The sequence below is a fragment of the Octopus bimaculoides genome, chromosome 10, assembly GCF_046866305.1.
Source record: "Octopus bimaculoides isolate indiv1 chromosome 10, ASM4686630v1, whole genome shotgun sequence".
In the NCBI taxonomy this organism is placed as follows: Eukaryota; Metazoa; Mollusca; class Cephalopoda; order Octopoda; family Octopodidae; genus Octopus; species Octopus bimaculoides.
In genome coordinates, this window is record NC_142937.1 from 6,900,790 (window position 1) to 6,917,168 (window position 16,379).

Here is a 16,379-nt window from a genome sequence, read left to right on the forward strand (position 1 = left end):
ATCCAGCCATATCCATCCCAAATATTCTACTTGTTTCATGTTCAAGCTGGTCAGATCTGACCTCTCACACCTACCCAGCATTTATCATTCTAAACATTAATTACATTAGCGAAACCTCAATGCTACAAGAAAATGTATGACCAATACAAAATAATGTGAATAAATAAGCATTATATTTGACAGAGTAATCTGAATGCTAAAGGGTTAAAGACTTCTAACAAATATTCCATTGGAAGTGTGTTTGAATCAATGAGTAAAAGAAATGTTCTCTCTCTCCTCACAATACGCACACATATGTACACATACACCACAAGCATTTTTAAACTTTTAGTTAATACGATCTGCTGGAGGCGTAATGGCCCAGTGGTTAGGGCAGCAGACTCGCGGTCATAGGATCGCCGTTTTGATTCCCAGACCGGGCATTGTGAGTGTTTATTGAGCGAAAACACCTAAAGCTCCACAAGGCTCCGGCAGGGGATGGTGGAAAACCCTGCTGTACTCTTCCACCACAACTTTCTCTCACTCTTACTTTTGTTTCTGCTGTGCCTGTAATTCAAAGGGCCAGCCTTGTCACACTGTGTCACGCTGAATATCCCCGAGAACTACGTTAAGGGTACACGTGTCTGTGGAGTGCTCAGCCACTTGCACGTTAATTTCACGAGCAGGCTGTTACGTTGATCATATCAACTGGAACCCTCGATGTCGTAAGCGATGGAGTGCCAACACACAATACGATCTGCTAAAAAAGCAAGTTTTCGCTCAATAAACACTCACAACGCCCGGTCTGGGAATCGAAACCGCGATCCTATGACTGCGAGTCTGCTGCCCTAACCATTGGGCCATTGCGCCTCCACACCAGGCAAGAATAAATTATAGTTAACCTTAAATTCAATGACCTAAAAAATGCAGAATCGACCTAAGTATACATGTAATGTATTTTCTATCAGAAATACAATATAACAGTAAAATTTACCATGGTGATAAAAAGCCCAAATTCTGGATCCATATCAACAGTAGTTCCATCAGTAAAGATAAAAGTTGGCTTTCTTTCTTTCTTGCATGTAAGGACAATAGCGATTTGTTGAGCAGCAACAGACAGTACAGGTAACTCAATTCTGTTGAACTCATCAAAACAGCCCCATGAGCCAGACTGTGACAAACCTGCAAAGCAATAAACAAACTGTAATTAAATTCTCATTGAATTAACTTAAAGAAATATAAAAACAGAATGTGACATGCTGGAAATATATTTTCTTCAGTGGGATATACTAACACTCCACAAAACTTTATGTTTCAAAGAAAGACAAATCTAGCTCAGTACTGACAGGTCTAATAGACCTGTCGTTATCAAAATATATTTTCATTGATAATGAAAACTAGAATGCTGCTGGATGTTTCATTTTATGTCAATAGAAAGAATATTCTCCACAGCAACACCAACAGTTACAAGTTCATTTCTCAAGCAGGAATTTTAACATAGTTACACCTTCAACAATGTTCAATACATGTGTTTTATAAAGGCAGTGAGCTGGCAGAATTATTAGCACACCGGGCGAAATGCTGAGTGGTATTTCATCTGTCTTTACATTCAAATTCCGCCGAGGTCAACTTTGCCTTTCATCCTTTTGGGGTCGATAAATTAAATACCAGTTGTGTACTGGGGTAGATCTAATCGACTGGCCCCCTCCCCAAAAATTTCGGGCTTTGTGCCAAGAGTAGAAAAGAATACATAGAGTTTTATATATAGTTAAAATATATAATTTCTAGGCATTTTCTGAACTATAAAAAAAATATTAAATACAGTTTAAGATTAACCTAATGGGCTTTTTTTCAATATTTTGTCTCCGATAGTAATCATTTATTTCAAATTATTCTCCTCTGTAACAACTTAGAGAATTATTTCCTGGAATTAAAAATACAAAGTGAAGCAAATTTTAACAACTGAAATAATATTCTTATGACCCACCTTTATAAATTCTTCCAAGTCCTCTGTAATCCATTTGATCTGAGCAGTTAAATATGACAACATATTTACCGAGGCATCTACCCATATCTTTTGTTGTTTCAGTTTTGCCAGTTCCGGCTGGCCCAGCTGGAGCACCACCAAGTGACATTCCAAGCGCTTGAGCAAGACTTATATAACATCTATAGTGTGAAATAAACAAACAAACAAATAAATAAGCTAATACAATCACCACAAATGCAAATATGATTTTAAAACTTCCAAGACAATGAATTGGTTACTGAAAAATACTAGTCTAACTCAGAAAAAAATATTTACTAATTGTTTCTATATTGACTTGCAGCAAGAAATGTATAAAAAATATTTCATTTTGATGTTGTTTTTTTTTTTTTTTGCCTTGTTAATTCTTTCCCACTAAAAATGTACTATGCTATTCAGAAGAATGACATACCAAAATAACTATGGTAATATCTCTACCATGAAATTTTGGAGATAGAAAAAAATATTTTACTGAGTTGATTTCACCTTGAAGGGAAAAAGAAAAATCCAGAATGTTTCAGACACTTGTTTTGTATCAAAGAGAAAGAATATAGTTTCAAAAGTGTTGGTAAGAAATTAATAAAAGAAAAGGAGGGACATACAGGAGTAGATGTGGAGAAAGAAGGAGAAAGGACAGAGTGTGATGATGAAAATAGCATAGAGGTGTATGGCATAGGCAAAAGTATAATGTGATGCAGTATACAAAAGCCTTGCAGTAATGTTGAAGTTTGTAAATAACACAAACAGCAGTAATCTGTTTGATAAACAGACATTTCCTATGTTAATACAATGAACAAGGCAAAAGTTTTTACAAGAGAGAAAATATTTGTCAAAGGAATTAGTCTTAATATATTAACTAGTATTAATCCTAAAATGGTGATAGGTAAATCTGCCCTATGATAAATTTCAATTCAGGAAAATGATGTTCCCAAATAATGGTAATGTCTCTACCATAAATGTTTGGAAAAGAAAACAAATTCTATTGAGTTGATTTGCCTGGAGGAATGAAAAAAAATCAGAATAAAAACAGATGTTTCAAGCATTTTTTTTCTTTTACAATAAGAAAGAAAACAGTTGCAAAAGTGCAGATGAAAAACTCAAAGAAGTGAAGGAAGGATGTAGAGGATAAGATGTGAAGAGAAAGGGGGAGGGGGACAAAAGGACAGATAATGGCTAGCACGAGAAGTATATGACATCTTTTCTTGTATCTTTTACTTGTTTCAGTCATTGGTCTGAAGCCAAGTTACACTTTCCACAAACATACAACCCCTGCACAACAATCTACTACATAAGACAATGAAGAATCCTTTACATGGTTCTGCATCATCATCATCATCATCATCGTTTAACGTCCGCTTTCCATGCTAGCATGGGTTGGACGATTTGACTGAGGACTGGTGAAACCGGATGGCAACACCAGGCTCCAGTCTGATTTGGCAGAGTTTCTACAGCTGGATGCCCTTCCTAACGCCAACCACTCAGAGAGTGTAGTGGGTGCTTTTACGTGTCACCCGCACGAAAACGGCCACGCTCGAAATGGTGTCTTTTATGTGCCACCCGCACAAGCCAGTCCAGGGGCACTGGCAACGATCTCGCTCGAAAATCCTACAGGAGCCAGTCAGGCGGTACTGGCAACGGCCACGCTCAAAATGGTGCATCTCATGTGCCACCCGCACAAGAACCAGTCCAGGGGCACTGGCAACGATCTTACTTGGCTTGCCGGGTCTTCTCACGCACAGCCCATTTCCAAAGGTCTCGGTCCGTAGTCATCGCCTCGGTGAGGCCCAATGTACGAAGGTCTTGCCTCACCACCTCAGCCCAGGTCTTCCTGGGCCTACCTCTTCCACGGGTTCCCTCAACTGTTAGGGTGTGGCACTTTTTCACGCAGCTATCCTCCTCCATTCTCACCACATGTCCATACCAGCGCAATCGTCTCTCTTGCACGCCACAACTGATGCTTCTAATGTTCAGCTTTTCTCTCAAGATACTTACACTCTGACGGGTATTCACATTGACATTACACATCCAACGGAGCATACTGGCTTCATTCCTTGCGAGCTTACGTATGTCCTCAGCAGTTACAGCCCATGTTTCACTGCCATGTAGCATGGTTGTTCGTACGCATGCGTCATACAGTCTGCCTTTTACTCTGAGTGAGAGTCCCTTTGTCGCCAGCAGGGGTAAGAGCTCTCTAAACTTTGCCCAGGCTATTCTTATTCTAGCAGCTACACTTTCAGCGCACCCACCCCCACTACTAACTTGGTCGCCCAGATAGCGGAAGCTATCGACTACCTCTAGTTTTTCACCCTGGAATGAGATAGAAGTTGTTTCCTGTTTGTTTGCAGTCTTTATTGCACCTGAACATCTGCCACAAACAAAAACTAACTTGCTAGTTAACCTGCCTTTGATGTTGCTGCACCTCTTATGTGTCCATAGCTTGCACCGGGTACATCTTATAGAGTTACTACCTACTCCTTTTCTACATACTGAGCAGGGCCATCTACCTGAAGGGGTTTGTGTTTTATCTACCTTCCTACTTATTAGGATTTTGGTTTTAGCTAGGTTGACTCTAAGGCCCTTCAATTCTAGACCTTGCTTCCACACCTGAAACTTCTCCTCTAGTTCTGATAGTGACTCCGCAATTAGGGCAAGGTCATCAGCATAGAGGAGCTCCCAGGGGCAACCTGTCTTGAACTCCTCTGTGATTGCCTGGAGGACTATGGTAAATAATAGGGGGCTGAGGACGGAACCTTGGTGGACCCCTACCTCTACCCGGAATTCATTGCTGTACTCATTTCCAACCCTCACCTTACTGGCCGCATCTCTGTACATGGCTCGCACAGCTCTCACTAGCCATTCTTCTATCCCAAGTTTCCTCATTGACCACCAGATAAGGGATCGGGGGACCCTGTCAAAGGCTTTCTCCATGTCAACGAAAGCCAGGTACAGAGGTTTATCCTTGGCTAGGTATTTCTCTTGCAACTGTCTCACTAGAAATAAGGCATCAGTAGTGCTTTTACCTGGCACGAACCCAAACTGCATCTCATCTAAATTGATTCGCTCCCTAATTAGTTGGGCTATGACCCTCTCTGTAACTTTCATAACCTGATCTAACAGCTTAAAAATAGCAGCCAAAGTCTTCTTCAACTCACACAGCTGTTTTATAAAAAGTAATGATACACTATAAAAAAAACACATCATAGTCATAGAAAACGATAGGATGGTCATGGCTAGAATGTCTTTGATCAAAGCTTTTCTTGATAAGAAAAGTAATTATTACAATATCAGTGAGTCAACATGAGAATTCAATAGTTTAAGTTTGTTACCTGTCAGTAAGAGGGGTGATGACCAGACGATCAGTACATCCAAGAAATTCATTCATATAAGTGAAATTGACATCTGTGATAGAAATTATACACTGATCTATGTCTTCTTTGAAGCTAAATCGGGACTGCTTCAACCATTCAAAGTCATTAACTGACCTAATATGCATGCGTACCTGGAATACAGAAGTGCATACATATGAATGTGCGTGTAATCCATTAATGTTAGTCTGACGAAATATACTTTATTCACTCTCACACCTGTCTTTGAATACTTTATTCTAATTGGCTGGACAGAGCCTTTTTTGAACTCGTCAAACCTTGGAATATGTATATCCTACTGTATCAACTGTCCCTGGTAGGGAAACCCTACTGCCTTCACATGACAATCTCCCTTGTTGAACTGTGGCTCTTTTGCATTATGAGCACTCTCACTTGTTCTGGCACTGGTTTCTTTTCCACCTCTTGGTACTGTAGTTGTCTAGGCCTAGCCAACCTTGACAAACTATCCAAACAATTTCCTGATGAATTTCTGCTGTGTTCACAGCTTCCTGGGTTTTCCAACTTATGCTACACCTTATGGTCTTGTTGGCATGCCTGACTTTCTCATTCTCAGATAGACACAGTGTGCTGATAGCTCTTTTGCTGGTGACTTTGAATTCCTCTATCACTGATGAAATTGATAGGCAGAGCTTAGATTTTTTGCTCTACAAAATGGCTGAACTGAAATTTGGGGGAAATTTACTGCACAACCTCTCAATTGCCTCCACCTGAATTATGGCATAATCAAAGGCAAGAATGACCACTGCTGTCTGTGTATGATGTACCATACTCTGAACTTTTCAAGTGACTAGCTTTTATCAACTGACCTCAGCCAGTTGCTTAACTGAACCTTGGTGTCTTTTGCATTACCATTATCCTTTGGCATTGCTTCTAGACATAATACATTTATGTAAAATACAAGAATATTCAAAGACATTTTGGAACACATCAACATTCAGAATTCTTTCATAGTGGCATTTCCAAACCTCTATCTTTGCAGAATCATTAAATGCAAGTGCACCATCATCCATGCGGACACATTTCTTTTCATCACAATTTTCTCTTACACACTATCTTGCAATCCGAAATACTTCAGTTCTTTTGTTCTCACATGGCTGAACATATATATATATACATACATACATATATATATATATGGCAGGTATGCACTGGCATGGTTGCATCGTTACAAACTTGACTTTATAACCACATAGCTGTGGGTTTTACTATTAATTATGTCTGCTTTTTATTCAAATCCCTTTAAATTTATATAGTCAAAAGTTTAGCAATAATAATAACAAAGCATAGATTTATATTTTCAAATATGTTTAGAATATAATTATTTAAAACATTACCAAGTCCTCAAAAATGTCTTTTTGATGCACATGTATAGTAACAAGAGTCTCAAATTTGGTACGGTCTACTTTGCTGAGCTCTTGCATTGTTACATTGATTAACTCATTAAGGATTTCTCCAAATTTGTCGTTGACTGATCCCATAATTTTCTTATCAACTCGAGCTCGACTGAGGGCCTCTTCAGAATCTCTGGTCCACATTATCTGTAAGCCTAACAGGCCAACCTGCAGACAAGATAAACAATTTATCAGTTATGATAAGTACACTTATTGTAAATTGATATTTTCCATACATTTAACATCTGATAAACATTATCTAACAGATGTTAAGATACTTTTGGTAAGATAAATAAAGCCACGAAAGTGAACAATTCAACCCAGTGCTGTTAAGCAAAAAATAGTCCCATTTTGTAGTGTAGCTACTCGTTTAAGTAATGAATAACTTCATATTCATTCTAACTGCTTTAACCCTTTAGCATTTAAACTGACCACATCCGGCCAAAATATTCTACCTGTTTCACATTCAATCTGGCCAGATCTTACATGAATCCTACAATATTATTTTAAAAATTAACAGTTACCTCATGAAAACCTCAAAGCTACAAAATAATGCATAAGTAATTCCCAATAATATAAATGAATAAACATTACTTTTGACAGAATAATGTGAAAGCTGAAGGGTTAAAGGTACAGCTGATGCTATATATTTGGTGCAAATATCAAGGACATGTAAAATGTTATAGAATTCATTGTTATAAATTGTTAAAAGCAGAGGACACATAAATTCTATGATGATGATGATGATTCCATTAGCAACTTCATGAGTAGAAGAAAGATTTGATATATGTTCCATTGTTTCCAATCTTGAGGATAGTAAGTATTGTGATGACAATCTTCAAAACTTATATAGTCATGAGAATATCCAGTCATTTATCTAAATGACCAACTTTTCTCTACATGTATTTTTGCATAAAGACAGCAAAATGATGAATTGGCCTCTGGTCATCCTTAAGTTAACAATAGAACTGCCACAAATATTTTTTTCTTTTCTTTTTAATATAATGTACGACTTCTCATCATCACTGTTTTATCTGAACAGCTATAATATCAACATTCCCAATGTTCTCTTATTACTCTCCAACTGTGTATCTTCAACAAGCAAGCCATGATATCTCTATTCAATAATTCTTACAACCTGTACACTATGACTGCACATACGACACTCTTCTCAGACTGCTCTGCGCATGCTCATTTATACAAACTAGTTAGTATACTATACTAACTAGTATAGTTCACTTAGCCAATCACAGGGATGTACAGATTCCCCAAGCAACACTGTTTTTGTCTTTTGCTTGCTAGGTCTGGAAGAAAGGGTTGTGCCTGGCAAGAGAAATACCATTAATGTTTAAACTATTACAATTTCACTCTTGCAAGTAAGACATGAGCAAGAAAGAGATTCATGAGGGTCAGTGTTCTAGTGGGGAAGAATTGGACATATTGGTTAGCGTTGGGTCTGGTCGGGGGGTGCTGGGTAGAAGTGAGGATGATGAGAGGAGGAGAGACAAGTGGGCTGGGAGTACTAGACTAGCCCACTCCAACAAAGAGTGGCTGTTATAGCAGTGATAGAAGTGGTAGGACAGATAGAGAGTGTCGGCCTGACGTTAGGGCGTATAAGCTTTTCACCAAACGTGGTGCAGGCTGACTGTGGGTGGCAGCAAAGCCGTTCTGGAGGTGGAAGCAATGCTCGCTTGTGGTCATCACTTGAACTTTATAGAGTGTCAGCAATTGCAAGAAGCTGAAATATCTTCTGAGTGTGAGTCTGAATCACTCCTCCGGAGATGATCCAAACTACATTAAAGAAATGCATATGCAAGAAGATATCCAGCGATAATGAGGCCTAGCATATGGAATGATTGTGAGAGCCCTAGTGAATGGATAGTTCCAGTCACTGAAACCTAGCTGTTTCTGATGGGTCAAGAATGAAGTATGCTCACTGCCAATGACAGTAGGTATAAAATTGGTGGAACTCTGACCAGGTGGCTGACTTGAAATGCCATAGGATCTGGGCAAAGCAGGTATTGAGATGAGACAGTGGTAAAATGAACCAGTAGAGTGTAGAGACAGTTGTAGTTTGGTATAGGTTAATTATTTCAAATAAGAAAGGTGTTTGGAGGGTGTGTATTGTCTGTAAGTGGAGGATGAAACAAGTTGATGCTGAAGGTCGAGAATAGCAGCTCTGGTTTGGGATGAGTTTGAGAGCCATCTTTAGGAAAAGGTGAAATGAGATATATGTTCTCAATGCAGGAGAGGATCCGAATAAAGAATTTGGATGCATATGAAGAATGACAGAGGGGAGCAGATATGTTTAGCAGAATGAAAAGAGAGACTCTGAAATGAGGTAACTGGATGATGTTACTACTGAGATCCAAGTGAGATAGGTGAGTGACAGGAGTGGAGTTTGTATGTGCAGAAACTAACTTCTCAAGTAAATTTTGAAGAGAGAATGTAGCCTGAACAGTAAGAATATGTTGTAGATAGGAGTTGAGCGATTCGTGTCTCAGAAAGGAATATATGACTTGTGTGTTGGGGGTGATGTGAGGGTTCTTAGGATGGAGAAAAATCCAGTCTGGGAAGAGGGGAGACAATTGACCAGAAGGTTTTGTCCCTTTATTCTTCATTTGCATTGCAGGGAAGTGTAAAGTACAATGGCACATGAATAGATCTAAAAGACCGCTGCTAAAAACTACCACTGAATTCTTGCAACTGATACTAAAGGTATCCATGGGCCATAGAATACTGTTAAGCTTGACAGCATGGTGTGTTTATCATCCCCTCGAAATAGACAACCTTCTACACCATACAGAAGCAGGTTACATTAAAATAACAACTACAACAATAATGATGTGGTAGTAGTAGTAGCAGCAGCAGTAGCATAGTAGTACTAGTTGTGACAGCAATGGCAGCACTAGTAGTAGTTAGAGGAGGAGAAGAAGAAAAATTTAAGGTTGATTATTATGAATGAAGGCCAGGGTGATCAGTGTGAAACTAAGGATTTTAATTCTGTGTAATTAGGATAACCCATTTACATGTATTTATGCTAAAAAAAAAAAAAAACTTTAAAAATATTTCTATCAGTTTAATCAAGTTACTTCAGCAACATGAACTCAGAAAATTCAAAATATTATTTGAAATGATAGAGCTATACTATAATCCTTTCATTCCATTTCTAACACAGATCTCTGAATTATAGGGTGACAATGGGGTCAATTTCTCAATAATATATGCCTTTTTAAGTGATTCAAAAATGTATCCTTCACAATTTTAACATATACATAAATTATAAGCTAGCAGCAACACAATAGCATATCATTTCAGCCATCACATCCATTTTCTGTATGCAAATTTAATCTTCTAAATCTAATTCATTTTCCATTTCTATTTTTCTATCTTTTTTTTTTTTTGTCACAAATATGGAGTTGTGGTTATTAAGGATCCGATAATAAGAGTGTTTATGGTATTAGCAAAATAAAAGGAAGAAAAAGTCAATGTGATTAGCATAATGGAAGATAGCAGAGTAATCTATGAAACAGAATAGCAGTTTCAGTTTTTAAAAATTGCAAACAGTTTTATAAAACCATTCTATTGACATTGAATTATGTTATAATGTAACCATTGGTAGTTTACTGGCCACTAAAAATAATGATGTCACTATTTTCATTATCAGCCAATATTTTAATGTTCATACTTTTATCAAGTTTTCCTTTTGGAAAAAAAAAATAACTGTATATTTTATGCTACTCCAAAAGAGTATAATAAAACCACAAACCAGATAAATTTTATCATTTTCTTGCTCTCTCTGATGCATGTATGTCAATATTTTAGATACACAAAGAAAAGACAATAAACAGACAAACACAGACATAGGTTTGATTTTTTTTACAATAATAATGTCATGAATGGTAATTTATTCCAATTTATTCATTTAAAAAAATCCTAAGATGTGATAAGAATTTTAAATTTTAACTGAGTAATTCAAACTATTGCTACATCATCATCATCATCATCATCGTTTAACGTCCGCTTTCCATGCTAGCATGGGTTGGACGATTTGACTGAGGACTGGTGAAACCGGATGGCAACACCAGGCTCCAGTCTAATTTGGCAGAGTTTCTACAGCTGGATGCCCTTCCTAACGCCAACCACTCAAGCTACAAACACAACAAAAATATATGTATGAATGTCATAGAGAATCAAATACTCTAGATACTTATGGAAACATACATTCACCGGAAAGATACAAAATGCAGTGACCTAAATAATAATGATATTAATAATAATAATAACAACAACAACATCGAAAAATACCTTAGGTTCGAAATTTCCCCAAGACACCTAATGAAGGCTGGAGGGTATATCAGCCAAAACGTTGTGTTAATAACAAACAAGATGAGGACAAATATCCATCAAATGTAAATAATGTAAATAATGTACATAATTCCTCATCTCTTAAAGATAGAACTGCATGAAATTAATAATCTGAAAACTGATAATTTCTGATTCCAGAATTTCTCCAGACATATCAATGAAAATGTCTTTTACATTTATTGATTGTGGTTAATTAATGGCAAATGATATCTGATTGTACTTTTGACTTAATTTTCATGAACCCATTTTAGTAATTAGTGCACAATATTCTCATCTTTATAATCGGAATAATATTGCATAATTAAGTTTGTGTCATAAGGAAAAGTGAATTTTAAAGCTGCAGTAAGCTCTTTGTCCTTGGACTTGAATATTTTTCTCTATAAAATTCAAATTGTCTAACCCATTGAGAATCAGATTCCTTGCTGTAAAACGTTGAATTTTTTCAAATAACAATTCATTTTCTTTAGCTATAGAATTTTCAAATCTGGTTCATTTTTCTTACAAAAAGAAAAGCAAACACATATGTAAAATATTATTAGAATATGAATAAATTGACATTATTAGAATATGTTGATCTTAATTTCAAATTTCAATCACTATATGTAAGGGGTAAAAAAGCTACCAGTGGCACCACAGGGAAATTTTCCATAAGAAGGCTGTTAAAATCTGATACACTTACTTGAGCAGGATAAGCATTTTGAAATTCAATGAGTTTAAACATTGGATCACTAGTTGCAAAGTAAGAACTTCGGATAACCGTATGTAAAGAGTGGCGAGATACTCTCAATAAATCTCCCAGCCAAACTTCAACATTGCCCTGAAATGAAATGTGAATTTATGACAAAAGGGACAGCAAATAATTTTAAATACTTATAAAAATACCAATAGACTCGTATTTTATTTTGCATTCCAATGTTGATTTGATGCTGATAAATGAACAGCTCTTCCATGCTTTAAATAACTATAATGCAGTTGTATTGTTACCCTAGACATATTGAAAGCATTTGACAGGATTTGGCATGCTAGTCACGTGATGAGATTGTCATATGAAATTTCAGGAAGGATCCTTAGAATTCTTGAATGTTTTTTGGATGAATGTAAGATGGATATTGCTGCAGGTGTCCATTTGTCTTCTTCTTATTCTGTTTCATCTACCATTTCTCAAGATCTATTCGGTTCGTTCTTGTTCTTACTTTTTATTCATGACCTTTGGGATGATCTTACTGATGGCACTTCTTTGTATTCTTACTTAAATAAGAAATTTGATTTGTTGTAGAAATAATTGGTTCACTTGAGTTTCGTCAACATTTCATGACGGGTTGGGAGTCTCAGTGATTAGCTCCTTTCAACTATGCAAAAAGTAAGCTTTTTCCATTTATTGTTTCAGAAATTCTCGTGTTGTTCCTATTTCTACGACTTTTTGTGAGTTTTCTAGTCTTCACTTTTTAGGTTTAACTTTTTCCCAAAGATCTTACTATGTGATATCAATAGCTAAATCAATCACTAACAAGGTTGCTTCCCTATATAAAGCTCTTCATTATTTTTCTTCTAAATGTATTCTTCATCTTTTTACCTTTTATTCACCTTGTATTAAAAACCGTCTATCACTTCTGATCTGGTGCCTCTGCTGGTATTCTTCCTCTCACTTTAATGAAGTTCCAAAACAAGTTTCTAACATAATTAGTACTGTTTTGACAGTTAAACATCAACTCCCCTTTCATCACTAAACTATTGCTTCTTTATCTCTTGTCTAGAAATAAATCCATGTGTGCTGTTCTGCCAGACTTTCTTCATTTATTCCTCTATTAAGATTACTAAATGAGTGGCTCATTTTTCTCCTAATTCCAATCCTTTCACTCTTCTAAGAAGAGTTTCTACTCTAATAGTTTCTTTACTTGAACACCTACCTTTAACAATTTTCTTGCTTCTTCTTACACATGAGATTTTTCTTTTAACAAAATAAGTGGGTGTTTTGAGGCCTGTTTTATTGCTTGCTAGTTGCCACCATTTTGGGACTTAAAAACAATTGGGATAACGTTTGTTGCTGTATCAAAGATTAATATGATAAAACTACCATTATCAAGCAAAGATTACAATTCTAAAATTTGCTTCTAAGAAAAGTCCATAATGTTAGAATTTTGATGGAGCACAAAATCTCAACTTATTTTACAAACATGAAATAAGTTAGAGTAAAATAATGACTTTATAAATAGTACAAATTGCACAATATCAGTACTAATAAATGTAAATGAACTGATATTTCAAAATTATGGAGGTACTAAATTTCTGTTGTGATAAGAATGTCTCTTTAGTGAAACAAATGGATGACTTCCTTTAAATACAGTGAAACTAGGAATAATATGTTCTTAAAATATGAAATAACATACAGATGATAATAAGAAATTTTGGATGAATTTATATGATGCCTATTGGGTTTTCAAGTATTTGTGAAACACTTATATTTGTATTTTTTAAACAAGATTTTAAATACAATAAAGTAAGAATCTTTGAACATAGAAACATATTTTTAAAAATTATTCTACAATACCTGAGCAAGTACTGTTTCATCAAGATTAACAGTTTCCTTCTCAGATGAATACACAGACAAGATCTTATCATAGTTCTTTTCATCAAACTTCACTGATTTTATGTTGTCAAAAACACTCAACAGATGTGACTAAAAATGTAGAAAAGATGTATATAAATATGAAGTATATATCACAACATGATACTACCATAAAAGTAATATCGATATAAATGAAGCAACCAATCGCTGACAGAAGAGATTATACCAATATATCATCTATTCTCACAGGTTTACAGGAATATATCAACAAACAAGATAACATTCAGCTCTCCCTGTAAGCATTTTGTATCTTTCCGGTGAATTGCCACAAATAAATCATATCAAAACAGTTGAATTTATTGCTTTACATTTAATGTGAACTTTTATTGTCAAAAATAGGCTCTGAAAATTAGGTCATATAAAGTGAGTCTAGTTGTTGCACATCAAGTAGATATGTTGAACACTATTTTCAAGTAATCATCAATCAACCATTTGCAGTGTGGTTTGTTTTTAGAGGGTTTTCTCTAAAGGATTCAGGTTTTGCCTGGACCATATTTATTAAATACAAACAACCATATTTCACATATTGCCAGAGTTATTTCCATATCAAGAACACACCATATCAAACAATTGAACATTCACGAACAGATACATCCATGTTTGTATATTAAACATTCCTGTACTTGAATTTTCTTTCTGTTTATTTTAGGTGATATTTTCTCTCACATACATTTCCATTTGTAACGAACTGTCTTGTTTTGACACCACAATTTGAACATCTTTTTTTACTGAAAGTCTTATTCAGTATTCTTTCAGTACTTATGTATTAGTAAACTTTTGCTCTTTTCTGTATGCTTTCACAGTCTTCTTTATTATACAATATCAAACTTAACTGACTACATTTCTTTGTTCTGCCATACACACTTTGGTCTGAGTATGCTTTACATATTATTAATTTGCATGCTTCATTTTATCGAGCAAGTTTTCTAAATATTGCTTTTATGGTGAGAAATTGATTTGCAATATTTGCAAGTAGCTTTCTTTGGATAACATTAAAAGTTGGTTTGATATGAAGAGATGTGGGTAATGGCATTTGAGCAAAGCATTCTTCTCAACAGAAAAATCTAAGTATGTAAAACAAGATTGAAAGATGAGATATTAATAAGATAATAGAGAAAAGTAAGAGGGAGGGCAATAACCTCCCCCCCCCCAAAAAAAAAATTGGCAATTTCAGGAAGCAAATGAGCAGAGTAACAACATGAAGAGAAATCACAGAAGGAAGAATTAGTAGCTGTAGGAGGAAGATGATAAGGAGAATAAAAATAAAGATTTATTCAGGGAATCTACAAGCTTCAGCCTGTGCTGAGAATCCACAAACTTCTCTCAAGTTACCCAGGTGACAACAACCCTGCCAGCTCACGCTAATTATATTAATAAATACAAATAATAAAGATATAATGTTAATAAAAATATAACATTAATGATACCCACTCCTAAAACATAAGACAGACAGACAGATAGATAGATAGATAGACAAATAGAAATAGATATATATATTTTTATATTTCATATTAATAATACCGATTGTTGGCTGTTTAGTCTCTTTACCTTATTTGGAATTACTCTTCTCTCACTGAGCATATATAGTGAACTATGGTTACTACAACTCCAATATCAGCAGTCATGGCCCATGTTTCACTGCCATGTAGCATGGCTGTTCATACACATGTGTCTTGGTCACCTAGATAATGGAAGCTATCAACTACTTCTAGTTTTTCTCCCTGGAATGTGGCAAAAGTTGCTTTCTGCACATTTTCAGTGTTTATTGTTCCTGAACATCTGCCACATACAAAAACTATCTTCCTAGTTAGCTTTCCTTTGATATTGCTGCACCTCTTATGTGTCCATAGCTTACACTGGGTACATCTTATGGAGTTTCTACCTACGCCTTTTCTACAGATCGAGCAGTGCCATCTACCTGAAGGGGTTTGTGTTTTGTCTACATTCCTACTTATTAGGACTTTGGTTTTAGCTAGGTTGACTCTAAGGCCCTTCAATTCTAGTCCTTGCTTCCACACCTGAAACTTCTCTAGTTCTGATAGTGACTCAGCAATTAGGACAAGGTCATTGGCATAGAGGAGCTCCCAGGGGCATCCTGTCTTGAATTCCTCTGTTATTGCTTGGAGAACTATGATAAATAGGGGGGAGCTGAGGACTGAACCTTGGTGGACTCCTACCTCTACCCAGAATTCTTCACTGTACTCGTTGCCAACCCTCACCTTACTGACAGCGTCCCCGTACATGGCTTGCACAGCTCTCACTAACCATTCATCTATCCTTAGTTATATATATATATAGAGAGAGAGAGAGAAAGAGAGCGAGAGACATTCGAATGAATCAACCCCAGAACTTATTCTTTGTAAGCCTAGTACTTATTCTATTGGCCTCTTTTGCCGAACCACTAAGTTACAGGGATGTAAACACGGTTGTCAGGCGATGGAGAGGGAACAAATACAGACACACAAACATATACATATAAACATGTACATACATACACACACGCGCACACACACACACGCACACACACATATGTGTGTGTGTGTGTGTGTGTGTGTGTGTGTGTGTGTGTGTGTGTGTGTGTGTGTGTGTGTGTGTGTGTGTGTGTG

At 36.1% G+C, this 16,379-nt stretch overlaps 1 protein-coding gene across 1 annotated transcript in view; it reads right to left on the reverse strand.

The window, feature by feature from the left end:
* LOC106871452 (dynein axonemal heavy chain 5) overlaps positions 1 to 16,379 on the reverse strand; it is a 330,351-nt gene that overhangs the window by 116,804 nt on the left and 197,168 nt on the right. Inside the window, exons 35-40 of the mRNA XM_089358345.1 lie at positions 13,696 to 13,824; positions 11,827 to 11,964; positions 6,723 to 6,947; positions 5,329 to 5,501; positions 1,967 to 2,145; positions 974 to 1,161 (exon numbers count right to left, since the gene is read on the reverse strand). Of these exons, the coding sequence (XP_089214471.1) occupies positions 974 to 1,161; positions 1,967 to 2,145; positions 5,329 to 5,501; positions 6,723 to 6,947; positions 11,827 to 11,964; positions 13,696 to 13,824 (1,032 nt within the window). The remainder of the gene's footprint in view (positions 1 to 973; positions 1,162 to 1,966; positions 2,146 to 5,328; positions 5,502 to 6,722; positions 6,948 to 11,826; positions 11,965 to 13,695; positions 13,825 to 16,379) is intronic.